The sequence below is a fragment of the Meriones unguiculatus genome, chromosome 3, assembly GCF_030254825.1.
Source record: "Meriones unguiculatus strain TT.TT164.6M chromosome 3, Bangor_MerUng_6.1, whole genome shotgun sequence".
Lineage (NCBI taxonomy): Eukaryota > Metazoa > Chordata > Mammalia > Rodentia > Muridae > Meriones > Meriones unguiculatus.
This window is the reverse complement of record NC_083351.1, coordinates 105,655,481-105,676,932: the sequence shown is the minus strand read 5'-3', so window position 1 is coordinate 105,676,932 and position 21,452 is coordinate 105,655,481. Positions and strand designations below refer to the sequence as shown.

At 44.6% G+C, this 21,452-nt stretch overlaps 2 protein-coding genes across 2 annotated transcripts in view; one reads left to right on the top strand and one right to left on the bottom strand.

Moving 5' to 3' along the window:
* Nucleotides 1–19,105: 19,105 nt before the first annotated feature.
* LOC110555464 (proline-rich protein 36-like) lies at nt 19,106–19,759 on the bottom strand. Its single transcript, XM_021648698.1, has one exon. The coding sequence runs from the start codon at nt 19,757–19,759 to the stop codon at nt 19,106–19,108; it is 654 nt and encodes a 217-aa protein (XP_021504373.1).
* Nucleotides 19,446–21,452, top strand: part of Myo10 (myosin X) — a 197,603-nt gene continuing 195,596 nt past the window's right edge. The window contains exon 1 of the mRNA XM_021648702.2: nt 19,446–19,909. Coding sequence (XP_021504377.1) covers nt 19,889–19,909 — 21 coding nt within the window. The 5' untranslated portion in view covers nt 19,446–19,888. The remainder of the gene's footprint in view (nt 19,910–21,452) is intronic.

Sequence of the window (21,452 nt, the reverse complement as noted above, 5' to 3'; positions counted from 1 at the left end):
ATATGCCATCCTAAAACTATTCCCGAGTCCATGCTCCTACTACTAACTTCTAAATTTTGAGACTATTTGAAACATTAGGTATTTTTAGAGTTCTTGAAACTTGAGCTAGGGAAAGGAAATATGTTCAGCTTGGATACAACAATCCTGAGCCTAGGCAAAGAGTATGGACTTGTACTGAGCTGTATTTCCTTCTGTTATTCTGCCTTTCACAACTCATAGCAGCTTGGGAGATGGGGGGAACAGTACTTAGCTCAGAAGGAAGATGCTTGCTATGTAAGCACTCTTACATAGTACCTGAGTTTAGATCCTTGGAACTACATGTACACCTGCATCTCCAGTGTGGAGTGGACAGGGACATTTGGGCTACACAGAGACAGCTGGCTAGGGTGAGACAAGAGAATCTCTGAGACTCTGGTGGCCAGACCACTAAAAAACAGTGAGCCCCTGGTTCAGTAAGAGACCTTGTCTAAAGGAAGTAAGACAGAGAGCAATCGAAGAGGGCACTCAATGTCTCCCTTTGGCCTTCACATACAACCTACACACACACACACACACACACACACACACACACACATATTTCTCTTTCTTTCTTTCTTTCTTTCTTTCTTTCTTTCTTTCTTTCTTTCTTTCTTTCTCTCTCATACACACACGCACACACACACACACACACACACACACCCTTAGTCTTCCTCCAGAAATCCACTTGCTAATCTTAACTTTTTGTAGTCATCAAATGAGGGTGACCACTTAAAAGACTTAAGAAATTATTAAATGGTTAAGTGCTACAGTCTCCAACCCAAAGCAGAGAGCTGAATACAATCTTAATCACTTACAAGTCTGAGGGTTTGGACCATTTGTTCCACCATCAAGGCTTGCTGTCCTCTTCTCTAATATGAGATAGTTACGGGATCACTTTCCACTGTCATTGAATAGATGACACCAGGTGTACTGTCCAAATTTAAGTAAGAGCTCAATAAATATATTCACACCAAATATGAGCTCCCCTGTTTTGTAGGATATGATGACAGACAACCAATAAATTAGTTTTCTGGTCAATAGTACATAAGAAAGGCTCTTTTATTTCTTACCAGACTGCTATATAAACTGAGTGAAAAGATGAAGAGCTAAGTCCATTCCAGATGTTGCTTACTGTCCGGGGAACATGGCAGCAGATTCATTTGGTATGTGTTTGCTTGCCTCTGCGATCCTTCCCCCTAACAAGCAGCTTTGATTTGATTCAACAATTCAGGTCTTAAAGATCAGATGCTTTTTGGTTTTGTTTGTAAGTCTCACCTTAATATTTCGGTTGGTTGGAGAGTAAGAATAACACATGTGAGAGATCCAGGAAATGGCACCTTCCCTATAACTCACTCTCCCTTGGGAAATCCTGGTTTTCAAAGTAAAGACATACTTAGGATTCCAAAAAGAAGAGTGTGTGTATGGGGGGGAGGGGGTGCCTTCAAAGTCACCAGTCGAATCTATTTTGGCAATAGAATACCTTTAAAGAATATGAACTTTTAAAATCCAATAAGAGAGTGCATAACTACTATTTCTGATTTTTGTGGACTTGTTTACATTTCCATAAAATATTTATGTTAAGCAGTCTAAAAGTATCAGCCATGATCATCAAGTTTGTTTTTATTTTATTGATTAGTTAACCTAAATAAAATCCTCTTCGGTGCCCACAAGACTGACATTTATGCTGATTTGGAGGCAGAGAAACATGTATGTAATCTTTTATAACTAATAACAACAATGGCATAGAGTCTATCATCATTTTCATTTATTGATCTCTGACTTTACTTTGTGATCCTTTAGGTTTGCTGGAAAAGGAACCCTTTCTGGCTTGGCCTTCTCGTCTCTCCCGTAAAATTTTGTGTGTGGGGGGGGTGGCGTGGGGGAGGGAGGGCGGTGGGGATATCTGTCCTTCATTTGTTAAGAGAATGCTGAGACAGGACATAATGAAAGCCTGGCTCTCCCTACTCTTTCATCTCCATACTTATTTTCTGAAGTGCATTCCTTCACGAAATCACAGTCAGCTCCACCCTTCCTAAAATAACAGAGTGAGGCTGTGAGGTCTACCTCCACCCTTCCCTGTGACCCTAATTGCACATAAGCCTGCTGTTGTAGTATCTAAGAACTCAGGACTGGCTACATAATTTATGGGGTCCAGTGCAAAGTGAAAATGTGTGACCCCTTGCTCAAAACATGGAGGAAAGTACTACCATTCAAAGTCCAAGACTAAAAAGTGCTCTCTTTAGTCTACCATTTCTCTCTTCCCTTGTCATGCCGTTTTTATTTGTTCTTTTGCCACCACGAGAAAGGAAAGAAATTGAATTTTAAATTACTAGCAGAGATGCTGCCATTCCTCTTTCTATTGTGTAATGCCAATTTTAAATTAAATTATCAGAGTATTTATTTAGCCCCTGTAGAATTTCCATATTCCATTTCTTGGATATGCATCTCGCCTTTTTTTTTTTCTTTCTGTTCTTGTAAGGACAATGGAAACACTGCACAGTACCCACTCAGCCATTTCAGTTTTTTTCTTCCTTTTTTTTTTTTCTGATTGCTTGTTTTTTGAGTCAGAGTTTCACTGAGTAGCCTTAGCTTGCCTGGAGGTCACTATTAGACCAGGCTGACCTCAGACTCACAGCAATCCTCCATGCCTCGGACTCCCAGCGCTGGGATTAAAGGACAGTGCCATCACACCAGGTTTAATGCTTTCTCAGTGCACCCATTACTACGCTCAGCCCATTTTCCCTGTCTTCCCATACCAGTATTTTCAACACTTGTCATTGGCTAATGCATGTAAACAATAAAGGGCTTGGCTGATGCCATTGGTTCTTTGAATTGCTTTCTTTTTTAATTATTATTTATTTTGTGTGTATGGGTGTTTGGCCTGCATGTGTGCCTGCGCACCATGTGACTCAGTACCTACGGAGGCCAGAAGAAGGATGTTGGATCTCCTGCAACTGGAGTCACTAACCACTGTGAGCCTCCAAGTGGGTTGCTCGGCAACCGGAGCTCTTAACTAATAAGCCATCTCTCCAGGACCCTTTGAATTTTTCTGTTTATTTATTTGTTCATTTTTAATCACTTTACAGCCTGATCCCTGCCCTCTCCATCCTCTCCTCCCGGGCCCACCCTCATGCCCCTCCTTCCTGCTGTTTCCCCTCTCCTTCTTTTCAGAGAAGGGGAGGCCCCCAAGGTGTACCAATCCACCCTGGCATCTCAAGTCGCAGCAGGACTAAGTGCATCCTCTCCCTCTGAGGCCTGACAGGGCAGCTCAGCTAGGGGAGAGGAATCCAAAGGTAGGCAACAGATAGCCTCTATTCTCATTGTTAAGCAAACCGCAAGATGACCAAGCTGCACGTCTGCTATGTATGTGTAAGGGTCTAGGTCCAGAGCACGCATGCTCCTTGATGCTTCAGTCTCTCTGAGCCCCCGTGAGCACATCTTGGCTTACTCTGAAGTTCTTCTTGTGGTGTCTTTGATCCCTCCGCCTCCCTCAATCCTTCCTTCCACTCTTCCACAAAATTCCCCAAGGGTGGCCTATTGTTTGCCTGTGGGTCTCTACATCTGTTTCTATCAGCTGCTGGATGAAGCCTCTCAGAGAAAAGTTATGCTAAGCTCCTGTCTGGAAGCATAGCAGAGTTTCATTAATAGTGTCAGGGGTTAGCTCTCAAGGAGGGCCCAGGGGAGTATGCTTGAATCTCACTCAGAAGAGGAAATAAAATAGACATCTGAAGTAGATGGACGGAGGGAAAAGGGGAGAGTAACAGGGTGGGGATCAATTGTGGAGAGAAGGGTCAGACTGTAGTGGGTGAGAGAGGAAGGACCAAGAGAGAGACCAGAAAGAAGTGGCAGTGGGGGCCATCTCTGAGAGAGGGAAGGCTCCCAAGAGTCTGTGGGGGCAACCCTGGCTGAGACTCTTACCAGCTGAAACTCTTACCAGCTGAGCCTGAAGTCTCCACTTAATGTAGCTGTGGGACTTCCAGTGGGGGGAAAGGAATGCCAACCCACCCAGGGCCAGGGTCAAACTGGAGAGAGTTGCAGGAAGGGGCTGTGGTGGTTTGGAGGCAGTTCCCATGCTTCCCCAGGTTGGAGGCTGGAGATAGCGCACCATATACCATGCCCCCATTGCCAGCCCTAAGGGAAAGAAGAAGGGACCAACTCAAGACATCAGCATGTCAGGCACTATCTTAGAATACCCACTGTGTCAGACACTGACTTAGATACCTAACAAATATCACATGAAATAAAAGACTGTGAAAAGCGAAATTACCAGACATTCAGTTGCAGAGCAGAAAGGTCTCACTGAGAACTCCATCTTATCTCACACTGAAATTCATGGCCTTTTGTGAGAGACCATTGTACAACAAGGGCCATCAAACTGTTTCTGCATGTAGGGAAATGAGTAGAACAAATACTCTTCTCTAGCGGATATTAGCATCCAGCCCTGTAACACAAGAAAAGTACCCAGCTCGGCTCCGGCAGCTGCTCACCCAGATAGGCCTTGGTGGTAATGTGGTGGTGGGTGTCTGGTGATCCAGCTTGGCAAAGTTCCACTTGAATATTTTTGTTAACAAGATGATCACTCCTCGCTATCTCCCTCATTTAGGCACCAGTGGCAGGGATCCTTCTGTGTGCCCGTGGACACAGTAGGAAATAAAACACACACATCTATTGCCTTAAGATCCAACATTTCAGGGGGAGGTGGCAGGCCGTAAGCTGGGAGGCACAGTAAACACATGGCCTGGATCAGCAAATATTTGTGAGGGGAACAGGAGTAAGTATCTGCTGTTTGCTGGTCACGATATCCATCTTACCAACTGCTGTGGTCGGGTCCGCCACTGCAGCACAAAGGCATCCATGTTCAACCTGGAAGTGAACAGAGATAGTGTCAGCTAGTCCCACTGACACTTCATTGCAAGAGGCTTGGCACCAGATTTTACCCACTGATGCATACAGAAGGTCATTTCAATGAATGAGAAATACTCCGAATGAAGTCAGGTGGGACTAACGTTTTACCTAAGGGCAGGTTAGGTGAGCTGGTGAGCTAACCTGTCCAGCCAGCAGGAAGACAGCGGTCACAGAGTGAGCAAAGATGAGTGAGGAGCAGAGAAATGCCATGAGTAGAGGAAATACGTGCAAAGGTCCCTAACAGTTTTGAACTCCATGGCTGATTGCCATTGTCAGGGAAGGTGGTAGCTGTGGAGTTGTACCTGACAGAAGAGGCAAGAGATCCTGTTTGGGAGAGAGGGTAAGGGGCAGGCGGGTGCCTTGTTTGTCAGCCCCAGAAACAGTTGGCCCTTGATGCTAAGTGGAAGAGAGTGGCCTGGGAGGTGCAAGGGCCAACAACTTCAACTAACCAACCCAGTGCTGTTGTTGGTTTATGACAGGTCTTGTGTAGTTCAGGCTGGCCACGGATTCGCTTGTTCATGTTTTAAAGACCATTCTTGCTCTGGTGACAGCAGCAGAGCAATCACCGGTGACACTGGCCCTGGAGGCAATCACTGGAGGAAACACACCCATTTTCAGGACTACTCAAGCAGGCTATCCGCTGATGCAAGTGTTCTGGCCAGGGAGAAGATGACACTATGGTGACAAAAGAGAGATGGTGAGAAAATATGGGCTTCAGAGAGAATACAGAGGTGTGGATCTCTAGTGGGAACAGGAAATGACACTGCAGTCAGGTTTGCTTCTGTGTATCTCCCAAAGGGGTTTCCTGTTTCTGGCAACTTCTCACCTGGGATCGCCTCATTTGTTAGTTGGGTCTGATGGTGAGCCTTGGAGAATGCCTGCCTTGTGTCTTCCTGACCTTCATCTAGTGGTTTTTAGTAGCCAGAATCCCTTTTTCTCTCCCTTGCACCCTGAAAGTTGCAATACTCTGGACATCAAGAAAAACACTAGTTAACGTAAGTTTACCAATGTAAATATCCAAGCTGCCTTATCTCCTAAGCACCCCATGGAGAGTACCCCTTCAGAAAATTCCTCATCCTCCCTCCTCTCAGGTTCAGTTTGCCCCATCCAGATCTCGTTAGAGCTCTGCCTTTCTTATCTTCCTCCTGCATTCCAAACTCTCTTCTTGAAGGCGAAAGTTAATCTTACCTCCTCTGTCATGCTTTAACCACCACTGCCAGATGAGAGGAGTCATTCTCTTCTGGAGTCATCAGTCTTAGACCTCTATTAGTAATATCCTCTAGTTATTATTATTGCTGTTGTTTTATGGTACTGTTTTCATACATGCAAAGCAAGGACTCTCTTTACCACTCTAGCTGTATTCCCAGTCTCACTCAAATTTTTTTCTTCTAGTTTTTGGATTCAGGATCTCATGTATTCTGTGCTGGCTTTGAAGTCACTTAGTCTCTTTCATTCTTTCTCCCTCTCTTTCTCTCTCCCTTTCTTTCTTTCTCTCTCTCTCTCTTTCTTTCTTTCTTTCTCTTTCTTTCTTTCTTTTTCTCTTTCTTCCTTCCTTTCCTCCCTCCCTCCCTCCCTCCCTCTCTCTCTCTCTCTCTCTCTCTCTCTTTCTTTCTTTCTTTCTTTCTTTCTTTCTTTCTTTCTTTCTTTCTTTCTTTCTTTCTTTCTTTCTTCTTTTATGTGTTATGCCTGCATGTACTGTGTGTGTACCTGGTGCTCACAGAGGCCAGAAGAGGGTGTCGTAACCCTGAAGCTGCAGTTGCAGAGCCTCATGTGGGTACGAGGAACCAGCGTCAAGTCCTCTGGGAGAGCAACCTGTGCTCTTAGTGTCTGAGCCATCTCTCTAGTCCCTCAAACTCACTTCACATTCAAGGATGTGCTTGAACTTCTGATTCTCTTGACTCCACTCCCTAAGTGTTATGATTACAGTCTTGTGCCACAAACCCCTGTTTATGCAGTGCTGGGGGTCTGACTCAGGGCTCTGTGCCTGCTACCTACCATTCTATCTGCTGAGACATACCCCAGCTCTCAAGTTCTTTACTGTGTGAGTGTGTGAGTGAGAGAGAAAGAGAGAGAGATGTGCTGAAAATGATGTCCAGTTCACTGAGTCAAGGACAAGAACAATAACTTATAAAATAGTCATTGCTGTAGCCATTGCTCAAGATTAAGTTACATAACGTATAATTAAATACATTCTATTAAAACAAAAGTTGGTAGCTATTAAAAGCTCATTATTTTAAGTTATTCCAGCACACTTTACTAATTATCTGTGCAGAGGAGGCCATTTAGTCCTATTGTAGCATCCATGGTAGAAACCCTCATGAATAATGTACTAACTGTGCTTCTGTTTCTGGCTCCATGCTTAGACAGCTGTGTTGGCATTTTAAAACTGGTGAGGCTATTGACACCAAAGGACTTGTTGAATGCGGTAATGGGAAGGCAATTTACCATTGAGTTCATTGACTAGTACCATTCGGACCACTACTTAATTTCATGAAGATGATTTAATGAAATTTAAAAGAAGACTTTGTACGTTTGTCTCCTTTAGTGCCACACTTGCACACTCAACCTTACCCACTCACTAGTTGGTACCTGTATTAGTCCATTTTCCATTACTATATGAAAATACCCAAGGCTGGAAAGGCTTATTGAGCTCAAGGTTTTGGAGCCTGAAAAAAACGCAAATAGAATGATGTCAGTCGTGGCTGTGTCACATCATGATGAATGGTATGATGATGGTTGCATGAGAGATGAAGGAATGACATAGTGAGCGAAGAAGCCAGAGCTCTGGTGCAGAGTTGGGGGAAAAGGAGGCAGAGGAATGGGAGCTTTGCCCTTTTATAATAGCCTTCCTGAGAGAACTAAATCACCCAGCATGAGTACTACACTAACTGTGTGAGGACAGTCCTCCTGAGACTCAGTTGCTACCTTGCGCTGAGCTACACCACTGAGCCTCTTGTGTTTCATATCGACTTCCAACAAAGCCAGTTTGAGGACCAAGTTCCACATCTAAATCATGTCAACATTCTGCTAAAATGCTTGGTTGGGTTGTGCTTTCCTTTCTTTTTTTTACCTAGCAGAGATTTGGTTCACATGTAGTTTTCTTTGAAATTTTCTTTCTGATTCGCTTTACCTGTTTGGTAAGGTTGCCAAAGCAAAGTGCCACAGACTGCATTGCTTAAATAAGAGAATTAATGCTTTCACAAGTTTCAAAACTTAAAGTCCAAATTTGGTCTCTCCCCAGGCTTTCCTTCTCCTTGGGTCTTTGCATGACCTCCCTCATGTGTGTTCTGCATATGTGATGCTCTTTGGAGATTCAGATATTATCTTTTTAGCTGGACATAGTGGTGTACTCCTTTCTTCACAGCGCTAAGAGGAAGTCTGTGAGTTCTAGGCTAGAACTACATAGCAAGTTCCAGGAACTTGCATAGCAAGTTCCAGGAGAGCCAGGGATATATAATGAAAACCTATTTAATATTTTTTTTCTCTCTACAAAATGACACAAATAAGAATGTGTCAGGGCTCTCCCTATTGCCTCTTTAAAACAACTAATAGCCTCCTTAAAGGCCCTGATTACAAATAGAGTCTCAGTTTGAGATTCTTTGAGTTAAAGCTTCAACAAATTTTCAAAGATACAATTTAACCCATGACACTAAAACTTCACACATACTTTTATCCCAGGAGTCTCCACAGGCATTTTAGCATCCCCCTCCCTCTTTTTCTTTCTCCTTCCACCTCTCCCTCCTCTTTTTCTGCAACTAGGCTATTGATTTTTCTGCCTTATTCATCTCTGTAATTCCTAATGTGTGACACCAGAGTCACAAAGTAACGATTTTCTTATTAATAGAAAAAAAGAAGAATATGAGTATAGTTATTGTACAGAGAAAATATAAACTTCATTCTTCGAATAGCACTGTCTTTATGATTTTACAGGCATCATCCAAAAACCAGAAAATGGCAGAAGAGGATAATGAATAGGCCTAGTTGACATTATCACTGTCATCTACAAATAACACCACTAATCACTTTTGTCCTTTGATTCAAAGCTTTTTACCCACTTAATTTATTAAGGGGACAGCAGACACAATTGCTCCCTACTCTCTTGTTATTCCTTCTTTAAAGTAATGGCTTTTAGATGTGGTAAACTAACACAAAATAAAGATGATGGTTTTTTTTCCCCTTTGCAACTGACATCTGAGTTCTGCTAGTAAAAGAGGAGAAGTCATGATCTGAGAGAACTAGACTCTTCCTTTTGAGTCTGTACGCATGCTTTGTGCTCTTGGTATTTTTCCTGCTCTCCTAAGAACAGAGGCAAGGCCGTACTGGAACATGTCAAAAAAGCTTAGGCTGCAATGGTCCTCAGGAATATTCTAGAATATTCCAGCCTTCTAGGCTTTGTCTGTGATAAGAAACATATGTTTTAAGCTCATTTATCAAACAAACCAACAAACCCCTCTATAACAGATAGAGGAAGCATGTTATTTTATAACTTCTCTTTTACTTATTCATATCCAATATTTTTTTATTAGTGTAACTGCTAAATCATATGGATCAAAAATTGCTACGAAGGAAGTGAATGGTAGTGCAGGCCTTTAATTCCACCAGAGGCAGAGGCAGTAGGATCTCTGAGTTAATGGGCAACCTGCTCTGCACAGTGAGTCCCAGATCAGCTTGGGCTACAAATTGAGACCCTTTCTAAAAAAAAAAACAAAAAAAAACCTACAAAACAAAAAGGAAGAAAGGAAAGAAGGAAGGAAAGAAAGAAGGAAGGAAAAGGAAAACTATAACAAAAAGTTGTCAGCTGGATGCATTTATACACAATATTCAGAGCAGTCAAATCCAAACAGAAAACAAATTTGTGATACCTAGAGACTGAGGGTAGATAAAAATTAGAGTGATGTATATGGGTTTGCTTTTGGGGTTATTAAAAACACTCCAGGAGTACATTGTGGTCATGCTTGCATGACACTATAAATATGCTAAATACCACTGAATTGCATACTTACAGGCCTGGTATTCTGTAAATTTTGCTTCTTTATTGTCATATAAAGCACCTTCCTAACACAAGAAAAGACTCAGGTATTTGGGGCTTGATCCTGGACTTGGAAGTATTCAGAACTGATTGGATCATGAGGTCTCTGACCTTGACAATGGGTTAGTCTATCAGTCTAGGTTTGTAACTTCATTATGGGGAAGCCGCAGAAACTGTAGGAGGTGGGACCTAGTTGGAGAAAGTGGGTCTTTGGGGGCATGCTCTGTAGAGGTGTCCATTCCCTTTGCCCCCAGGGTATCAGGAATCCTAGGCCAGCTTCAAACTCATTATTTGGCTGACAATGACAGTGACCTTCTGAGCTCTCACTTCTACCTCTAAATGCTGCTGAGATCACGTTCAGGGCTGTATGCATGCCAGGTACACTCTTTCAACTGTATCCTCTGCTCTAGGGAGGATATTCTTGTTCATTGTCTGCTTTTTCCCTCTCTTTATTTCCTGACTATTGTGAGGTGAGCAGCTTTATTCCTTCATAACCTTCCTGCCATGATATTTGTTTTATCAGAGGCCCATGACAATGCAGCCAAATGACCGTAAACTAATATCTCTGAAATCATGAACGGAGGTAAAATTTTTCTTCTTTTGAAATTTTTTTCACTATGTTGTCATATTGATGAACATACTCCTCTTCCCATAAATTCTGGTCACAGATTTTTTTGTGTGTCGCGGGGGGAGACATTTTTCCACTAAAAGTGTTTGGAGCTTCCATTGGCTCAGTGTCTGAACACTTCAGTGTAGTTAATGACAGTTGACTTCGTGCCAGTTCTCCAAAAGTTTTCCAGGCTGGGCATGGTGATGCCCACCCTTAATCCCAGCACTCAAGAGGCAGAGGCCAGTCCAGTTCACAAAGCAGCTGTTCCCGAAAGGCTCCTTCCGTATAGGGGCCACTTTAGATCCCCACCCGTGTGACTGTAGTCTGCTGAGACTGAAGGTGACAGCACTGCAGGCACCAAGTCACAGCACAAAGCTGCGTGAATGAGCCCACCCTGGTATCCAGCCCTTGGTTTGGGTGGCTTGCTACCGACATGTAGTAACCATCCCAAAGGGAACGCTGCTGCATGCACTTGCCACTGCATACGTAACCGCTCTGCGAGGAACTCACTCCGTGTCCACAGCCTCAGCTATTCCAACAACTCTACTCGGGACGTCCTTAGAGAATGAATTCCCGCCCCTCGCACTCAACAGCAGCACACTGAATGGAAGCTTCTGGAAGGAGAAATCCAGACATAGTTTCAACTCACTCAAGAAGCAAAATAAACGGTGGTACTTCCAGGATGACTTACAAGAGGAAGTAAGGCCTTTCTAGGTTTCTAAGGTGAGTCTGCTTTATTCAGCCCCATGATGTGTGACGGCAGTCATCCACATTTCACACAGGGCTGGTCACACTTGTGCTTTTCTGATGCCGCTTCACAAGCCTTCCCTTTGGACGTATGGATCCCATATAATACACATATTTGATTTAAGGTACATTACAGAATTGATGTTGCATATGGCCACTGCCTCTGCCATGTCCTGTGCCAGCCGAATTGGTACTCTGAGCCTTCATAGTTAAAACATAGGTTACCTTAGCTTTTGGAATTAGACTCTTTTCTTAAGGCTTAAGTGGTTATTTCAATCAGTAGAATGAAAGCCATGTCTTTGGAGTGAGGGTGGTTTGGAAATTCTCCTTGGGTTGAACAAAATTCATAATGTAGGATACTCTCAGCATATGGATAAGCCCATCAAATACTGTAGGGCAGGTCATAGGGATTAGTGACCTCTCTTCACTGTAACTACTGCTTTTACAAATACAAGGAAGTTGGTAGAAGTTGATGGGAAGAGTGGAGAAGCTTCCCTTTGGGGGCATAAAATGTGAAAAGAACCCAACTAGGAGGCGGTGGGGAACAGGAAGCATTTTAAAGCTTAAGCTGTGGATTCCAGCACTGGCCGGCATCATTTAGAGAGGAATGGTAGTTGAAGTGATGAGGATTGGTAATGAGGCTGTTAGAAGTAGGGAGCAATTGTATGCTTGGAATTGATCCCATTTTGGAGGATAGAGGAAGACCAGCTTGCAAAAGGGCTAGAAAGAGGCTGGAATATTTGTCCAACATGCATGAGGCCCTCTGTCTCAGCCCCAGCATCCTTGCCTATAATGAGGTAAGAGAGCTGGTAGTCCAAGAGATAAGAGGGCAGACAAATGCAGTTGTAAGAGTTATGAAGAACTGGGCACAGTATATAGGGCCCAGTGACAGATTAAAAACGGGGCGCTCTGTTTAAAAACAAAACAAAACAAAATTTCTCAGGCACTTTAAGACGGCTACATCAAAGGGCAGGACTCCATGGCTAGCTCTACAAGTCTCACAAAAGTTGGCCCTGAAATTAAGAAGCTAGAGAATTTCAAAAGGACAGATCAAAGAGGATGAGATTTGAAAACAGGGACAGGGGACAAAGATCCAACCAGAGGGGACTGAATTGCCGATGGCTTGTCAGATAGAGTACCAGCACTGCAGAGTGAGGGGTGTGTCCCTTTTGCCTCACTGTAATAGAATATCTGAGGCTGGGTAATGTGTCAAGAAGGACATTTGTTTGGTTGATGTTTGTACTGTTTGAAACATCCAAACAGTATGATACTGGCATGTGGTGAGAAAAGCAGGATGGGACGTAGGCATGTGCAAAAGGACACCACTTTAAAACAACCTATTTTCAGGGGCAGGCATCAATCCCCACCAACAGTGGAGCCTCCACGGTGTGCCACTTTCAGTTATGCCTTACTATTAAAGTTCTATCCACCACCCACCCCGGCCCAGGTTGATCTTTGCCTTCTTATCTAGCCAAAGATGATCTTGAATTTCTGATTTTCCTGCCTCCACTTACTGAGTGCTGGGGGTGTACCTTCCAAACAGTACCACCAACTGGGTACCAAGTGTGCAAATGCTTGAGGCTGGAGAGGCCATCACTGTAACACGCAGTGGCTTCTGTGTATGTCTGGGTGGTGGATGAGAAATAGCCCCAAGGCTCAGGTATTAGCCCTCAAGGGCCCCAGGTACTGCTGCTGCTTGGGGAGGTGCAGCCTTGCTGAGGAAATTATGAAACTGAGGATGGGCTTTTGGAGTTTAGTCTCACCCTACTTCCAATTCTTTCTCTGCTTCATAGAGTGAATGATGATGCGATCTCTCAGCCTCTGGACACCCGCTGTCCTGCCTCTCTCTGCTATTAAGGACTCTCCCTCTGGAACTGTAAGCCTAAATGAACCCTTCCTTCTGTAATTTTCCTCGGTCACAGTATTTTACCACAGCAACAAAAGGTGACTAACAGACTTTGGTTCACAGGTCGATGGGGCTCAACCAGAACCTCACATGTGCTAACCAATAATTTTGCCAGCTGAGCTATGCTCCCAGGCTCCACCACTTTTACCATTCCATTAGAGAACAAACTTCCAGCACACAGACCTTTGGGGAGAGCTAACTCTATCCAAACCATAGCAAGGAATCTGAAGAGAGATGATCTAGTGGTTCAGGAAATAATGGGGTTAAGGAACAAATGTTTTCAGAGTAGACACAACTGTATTTGCTGGCTTTGGGGAAGGAGCAGAAGAGATTGAAAGTATAAGAAAGAAGCAAGTCAGAGCTTGATGTTTGAAAAAGGTGACTACTTTGTGAATGATAATAGGGATGAGAAATGATAGACTTTGGAAAGTCAGCCTGCAGCCATTTTGGAGTAATGGAAGAAAGAAAAGGCACAAAGACACAAGGAAATCAAGAAGGAAACCATATAGACTTTCTAAGATATTATATGATGCTTTATACTGAACAGGATCAGACCAGGAATGAAAATGGAATTCGTAGGCTCCAGGCATATACATGGTGCACAGACATATACTCGGGCAAAACACCCATATACATAAAAAATTTACAAAGTTTTTATGTATATGTAAAAATTACAAATCCCTTTATTTTTCAGTTTTTTTCAAAAAGACAAAAAACATTGAAAATGTAACCACCCAGTTCTGGAAGTGAAGTGCAAGGACGACCTGCTATTAAGAAAGGAGTTTTAAACTGTGTCAGTTATTAACTTCTAATTTGTGTGAAAAAACCCTCCAGAACTTTCCCTTTCTCTAACTAGTAATTAAATCATTAGTGTGGCGAAATTAAATGCTGGGTATTTAATAAAAATAAAGATAGTGGAAAAGACTCCACCTGCGCACACATCGAGATAAGCATCGGCAGCAAGAGGGCGAACAACAACAGAGGGCTCAGTTTGAATTCATAAAGGAAATTAAGACAACACATCTCAATCGAAAGCAAACGAACACACGGTGGAGAACAAATATGGCAAGCTTCTATGACTCAGCTCACACACGGACATGTACGGCTGGAGCTTGAGACGGAAAAAAATGATCCAGTTGGTAGTAAAATAATCTTTTTTTTTTCCAGTTGTGGATTAGTCGTTGCCAGGAAGTAAGAAAGCTTCATTTTGGCCTTTGAGGTGTTTCATTTTACAAAGGTGGTACCTTACTAGCCAGGTAGAATGTCTTTGAATTACATCTGGAGAGCTGAGAACAAACCTTGGCTCAGACTGAACATTCTTGTGACTTTGTCACTTGACAGAGGCAAGTTTGACCTTTAGCTTTGTGTAGCCAGTAGCTCGGCCCCCAGAGGAAGTATTTAACAACTCAAATTAAAACCCAACCAACCAACCAACCAAGAAAAGTAGCAAGAGGAGATATTCTTAGAAATCTATTGATTTAAAGTGCCTTCCTTTTCCTGTCAGTCTTGTCAAAGACCTTGTGAGTTTAACAGGGCCTCTCACGGAATGGATGCCAACCCAAAGGCTTGCAGGTTGCACACCCTTCTCAGAGTGCTTAGAATAACTTTGCTGCTTGTTCTGCAAACAGTCTTATTGCTAAGGTCTGCTTTTCCGCCTTTCTTGAGAATGTACACAGAGACAGAAAAATCTGACAGATTCAGCAAGAACTCTCAAGCTCCACTTGGGCTACCTGAGTGCTTATTAAAATGCAGATTCCCAGGCAACCACTCTACCTAGGGGATTCAGGGCCAGGCTTTTGTTCAGTTTGTATTTTGTTTTTCTTGTATTGCATTGCTGTAGTATTTTTGTATATGGTGTTAAACATTTTTTAAAGAAATAAAACAATTGCACAAATCCAACTTCATATATGGGATCTGGTGCACAATATTCTATGTGAGTTAAGTAGGGGACAGTTATTTACCATATCTTCTTAAGTGACAAGCAGTAACATGGTGTCTCACCCCTTTAGTCCCAGAACTAGGGAGGCAGAGGCAAACAGATCTCTGAGTTTGAGGCCAGGCTCGTCTATAAGTGAGTTCCAAGACAGCCAGAGCTAAATAAAGAGATCTTGTCTCAACAAAACCAACCAACCAACCAAACAAACAAAACCAAAAACACTATACATTCATACAGCTTTAAATTTCACATCATACATGAACACTTCAAATTATTGTTTTGATGTTGTACAAAGAATATTTATAATTACATGAAAGACTATTAGTACACGTGACCAGACTATTACTGTTCAACTGAAACAATAGGCTGAATCAGAATAAATGCAGAAGCAACTGTTATAATTCAATATTTTCTACTAAGCAAAAAAAAAAAAAAAAAAAAAAAAAAATGTTTGTAGCAGTTTTATTTGTAATAGCCAGAACCTGGAAACAACCCAGATGTCCCTCAACTGAGGAATGGATACAAAAATTATGGTATTTTTACACAATGGAATACTACTCAGCAATCAAAAACAAGGAAATCATGAAATTTGGAGGCAAATGGTGGGATCTAGAAAAGATCATTCTGAGTGAGGTATCCCAGAAGGAGAAAGACACACATGGTATATACTCACTCATATAGTCCTATAAGATATGATAAATATAATGAAATCTATACCCCTAAAGAAGATAAACAAGAAAGAGGACCTGGGGTAAGATGATCAATCCTCACTTAGAAAGACAAATGGGAGGTGCATTGAACGTAGGAGAAAACAAGTAACAGGACAGGAGCCTACCGCAGAGGGCCTCTGAAAGACTCTACTTTGCAGTGTATCAAAGCAGATACTAAGACTCATAACCAAACCTTCAGCAGAGTGCAGGGAATCATATGAAAGAAGGGGGAGTTTGTATGACGTGGAAAGGATAGGAGCTCCACAGGGACCAAATATATCTAGACACAGGGGTCTTTTCTGAGACGGACACTCCACCAAGGACCATGTTTGGATATAACCTAGAATCTCTGCGTGGATGAAGCCCATGGTAGCTCAGTAACCAATTGGTTTCCCATAGTAAGGGGAACAGGGACTATTTCTGACAGGAACTCAATGGCAGGCTCTTTGACCTCCCCACCCCCTAAGAGAGGAGCAGTCCTGCTAGGCCACCGAGGAGGACTTTGCAGCCAGTCCTGAAGATACCTGATAAAACAGGGTCAGATGAAAGGGGAGGAGGTCCTCCCCAATCAGTGGACTTGGAAAGGGGCAAGGAGGAGATGAGAGAGGGAGGGAGGGATTTGGAGGGAATGGGGGAGCAGGATACAGCTGGGATACAGAGTTAATAAAATGTAACTAATAATAAAAAAAATAAAAAATTAAAAAAACAATGAGCCTTTTCCCACTTCTGATATCTTCTTCAATTTCTTTCTTCAAAGATTTGAAGTTCTTGTCATACAAGTCTTTCAGTTGCTTAGAGTTACAACAAAATATTTTATATTATTTGTGGCTATTGTGAAGGGTGTTATTTTCTTAATTTCTTCTTCAGCCTGTTTAACGTTTGTATAAAGGAAGGCTACTGTAAGTTGGTTTTTTGTTTGTTTGTTTGTTTTGTTTTGAGTTAATTTTGTATCCAGCCACTTAAAATCTTCACGATCTTGGATCAGTAAGAAAACAACAAAATGGCCATCTTACCAAAAACAATATACAAATTCAATGCAAGTAGCATCAAAATTCCAACACAATTCTTTACAGACCTTGAAACAACAATTCTCAAGTTCATATGGGAAAAAAAAACACAAAATAAAACAAACAGGATAAATAAAACCATCCTTAAAAAATGTTAACTACCACTTTTTAATATACTTTCATCTTGGACCACCTAGTTGTTTTTCATGAGCTGTGTTGTTTTAACATGTAGTTACCTGTTGCTTTAAATAATAATAACAAACAGAGCTTTAAAAACAAGAAAACCAAGCCTAGTGTGTCAGCTCACCCTTGTAGTGATCTCAGTGCTCAGGAAGCTGGGGCAGAAGGGCTATGCATTTGAGACAGGCCTGGGCTACTTCAACAACAGGCTGGGGCTACAGCTCAGCTATAGAATGCTTGCCTAGCAAGCACAAAGCTCTGGGTTCTATCCCCAGCAAAGCAAAAGTGCCCCAAATTTGGACATGGTGACATGGTGCCCTAACTTGGTAGAGAGTGGCAGGAGAATCAGAGGTCATCGTGAGCTACACAGAGAATTCTGGAATATCTTGGGATACTTAAAATCCTGTGTCTAAGTAAACATGAACAGACTTTAGGGATGTTGTTTTGTTTTCTTTTTCTGTTTTAAATTCACAGAAAAAGAAGGAAAAGAACAGAGTGCCCATGCAGTTTGGTAGTCCCAGGCTCCTCTGCTACCTACAGCTGTATGCGCATAGCACATCTATTTCAGCTGATGAGCCAGTATTGGCTTGGATGGTGACTTCTGAAAGGCCAAGGTTGTCTAACACGTCTGAAGCAGTACTGAGGCTGGGAACCGATCCACACCCACACCCTCCAGCATGCTCCCTAAATCCTCTCTCTTGAAGAGATGTGTGCAGATTAATACCACAATGGCTTAATTGTTCAACTGCGCTATTAGAACACAGCTGGTGGCAGGACTCATTTGACTAAGCACTTAGGTTGTGCTGAGAGTTGTTGACATTAATCCTGGCTCCATCTTAACTTTCCTTCCACCTCCTGTGAACCTGTGGAAGAAAGCAATACCATAGCACAGCACATGTATCATAATTCGTTTATACCTTGACTCTTCCTCAAACGTGGTGAGATGGGAGTAAATACAGTAACCCTAACGAACTGCTTACAAAGATGCTTCGGTCTTCCAGACAAGGATTACAAGATGGCTCACTTGTTCAGTCATTTCATACAGTCTGAGCGCAATGCTCTACCTCCCAAAGCTTCAACTCCCCCACTTGCAGGTGATTAGGACAACAAGAAAAACGCCACAGTGAGATTCATCTTCCAACATCTGGAATAAACCTAAGAAGTGGGCATCTAACCAGGTGAGGTGCAGCTTGGGATAGTGAAGGCCGAGTCATTTCCCAAAGATACCCCTGGAAAGTATCTTTCTCAAGTTGCTAGCAGGATTTGTCAACTTCTCAAATCAATTCCTGGTTGTTTCCAGTGTGCTAGTTGCCAAAGTGCTGCTGGGCCAGCTGTGACTCCTGAGTGACTCTGACACCACCCAGCCGGTCGGTTCAAAGGGTTCATGGATCCTGTGCTTGGATGTCTGGCCCTACTAAACTGCCACAGAAGGAAACTCCCTCTGAGATGTTGGGAGTTTTTCAGCAATGGGCTAAGCACCACCTTTGGAGGGCCATCTGGACTCCCGTTAGGCAAGCGGATTCTTAGGAATCCCAGTCTGTACGGGATCCCCAGATTCCTGGCCACAATAAAGCTGGAGGAGTTGCCTCGGTGGGAAACAGGACTGATTCCTGGTGGATGGAAGCATTCATCCATCTCCCTTCCATCTGTTGTTTCCCTTACGTCCAGGAAAGGGGATTACATTTTTTTAAGGTGCTATATAGGGCACGTTCCCTTTCAAAGTACAAAACATTTCCCTGCGGCTATCACAAAAATGTCTTTTAACCCGACTTGGAGCAGAGAAACTCCACACATAAAAGAAGCTTCCAGAAGTTTGGTTTCGTCTCTGTTTTCCACATCCTGTCCAAGGATCGCTCACCGGCGAAGCTGCTTCGATGAGATCCGCGTGGGGCAGGTTCCTGGGGTGGCTAACATTCACCGCCGTGGGGCCCCTCTCCCATGTCCTGTAACTATTAGTTTCTATGGCCAAAGGGAAGAGTCAAGTCCTCTACTGGCGCCTAGGCAGGAGGCGAGAAAACCTAGGGGAAGCGCAAGGCAGCGACACATTCTGGCTAGGTCTAGGTGATTGTCCGGAGCCCGCGCGCCGGCCGCACACAGGGAAGGCTGAGGGCGGGGCTCCTAGGGGCGGGGCCGGGCATCCGGTGGGCGTGGTCTGGGTGGTAATGCTCGAGGGTGCGGCGTGTGGGAAGCCGGAGCAGGCTGCGGGCGGGATTGCAGTGGGCGTGACCAGGCGTCGGAGCAGGCGGGGTAGTTGAGAGCAGGACCCTCAGTCTCCGCAGGTTGTAGGAGGAGCTTCCGGGGCGGGGCAGGTTCAGAGGAGGCGTGGCTCTACTCGTGGAGGCGTGGCTCTGTGTCGGGGGCGTGGCCTGTGGGCGGGGCGGCGGAGCAGAGCGGTGAGCGAGACCCTGGAGCTGGCGAGAGCCGGCTGCGCCTGGGGCCGGAGTGCTCACCGTTGCTGGCGCGCTGGTGATCCGCAGTGCCCTGCTCGAACCGAGCGCCCCCGGCGGAAGGCAGAGGGAGGCAGGCGCGTCGCCAGCCCCTTGCCGCCCTCCCCCAGCCCGGGAAGAATGTGCCACCAGCTGTTCTCCGCCCGGGAGCACTTCGCCCAGAAGTGAGGAACTTGGAGGAAGAAGAGACAAAGGCTGCAGTGGGGACGGAGGAGGTCCGAGACGCGGACAAAAGGTGCGGGAGAGCAGCAGCGACCGGGGCATGGCCGTGCGGCGGCTCCGCGGGCTGGAGTCGCCCCGAGGCGCACGGTGACACGCGTGGCTTCCCGGGACCTGCCGCTGCGCTGACTTCCGCGACTGGAGCCGCGCCGGGAAGGTGCGGGCACCGGAACAATGGACAGCTTCTTTCCCGAGGTGAGTGGCGGGGTGGACCTGGCGGACACCGGGACCCGGACCGGCGCGCCGCGCGCGCCCTGGCGCCTGCGCGTCCCGGGAGAGAAACTTTGTGGGAGTCTCCTGAAACCCCGCTCCCTCCGCCGGCCCCGAGTCTCGGATGAGTAAGCCCAGGCAGGTTTGGGTTTGTCCTGCGCTCGCACGTCCCCGGGCGTGGGTGGCTAGCTGACACTCCGCGCCAGGTGAGTCCCGGGGCGCCGGCGGAAGAGAGCTGCGGGCCGGACGGCCCCGGTGCAGGAAAGGCGGTAAAAGGCGCAGTCGGGACGTGCCTTTCTCCAAGAAAGGTCTGGTACTTCCTTTGCCGAACGTGCGGGCTTCCTGTGCAGGGTGCAGTGGCTTCCAGATGAGCCGGCTAACGACGCGCGAGCCGGCCGGCTGCGTCCAGTCAGTCACTGCTTGCCCTGCCTTCTTGGGCCTTCAAGTCTTGTTGGAGTCCGTGCTCTACCGGCCGCGCTCCGGTGGGGTTTGCGGATGATTCCAGAGCACGAGACGGAAAGATCCCGTGCTGAATGCCATTCTTTGGTAGATCTTGAGTTTGAGTTTAAATAAAATTCGTTTGGGACAAACAATGCTTGTTTTAGAAGATGAAATCGATGCCCACTTTTAGGGTCTTTGAGGGCGGGACACCACAGTTACTTGAGACGGGACTTGAAAGTTCCCCTTTTCCCCTGGGATGGAGAGCCGCTCCGGTTTCTTGGCACCGATTCCTTTCTTGGTTGTGTTTATTTAACAAATTCTGTTTAAGTTTTGAGGTTTGAAGTGGCTAAGAGTAAACTTAGCTGACTTGAGGGAGGTTGATGAGATTTTCTCTGAAAGTCAGGGTGATGTTTTGTGAATCCGGGACAGTCTTGGAATCTTCCAGCAAATCAGAGTGGTGAGAGTTTGCCTCCGCGTTTAGCTAACTTGCTTTATCAGACTTAATTGGCTATAGTGTTTCAAGGTCTGACGTTCACTTACTGTATTCTCAGACAGCTACTTATAATGGCCTCAGTGATGTATTGTGTAATGGCTCAATTGACTTTTTCCAAAGTGGTTGTCTCTGTCACCCTGAAAGGCATCCCGGAAAGAAATTAATCATCCATCCCTTAGAAGAAGAGAAATGCATAGATAATTGAGACCCCTTAGCATTTCCTAATTCATCAGCTTTTGTTTCACGCCTGTAGGAAGGCACTGGGACTTTTCAGTTGGTATACAACCGTAAATTATCTCTAGGCTGGGTTTTTAATTGCCTTAATCTGTAGGAAAACCGAGGTTCTGTCTCTAGGGAAAATAGTTCTTAACTTGGTGGTCCTCAGAAAAAAGTGTGTGTAGTTGTTAAGGGGCAATGAGGCTTCCTAAGCCTGAGGACCTAGTTCAAGGTTCTCCCCTTGGGTAGAATTCTGCCCTCTAGTGCGAGTGGCGGAAACTTCATGATAACATACCATAGCAGTTCCTGCATCCTGGCCTCTAAGTTATGGGACTTTAAACAAACCCCAAGAAAAAACTCCTTTTACCTCGGTTCTTG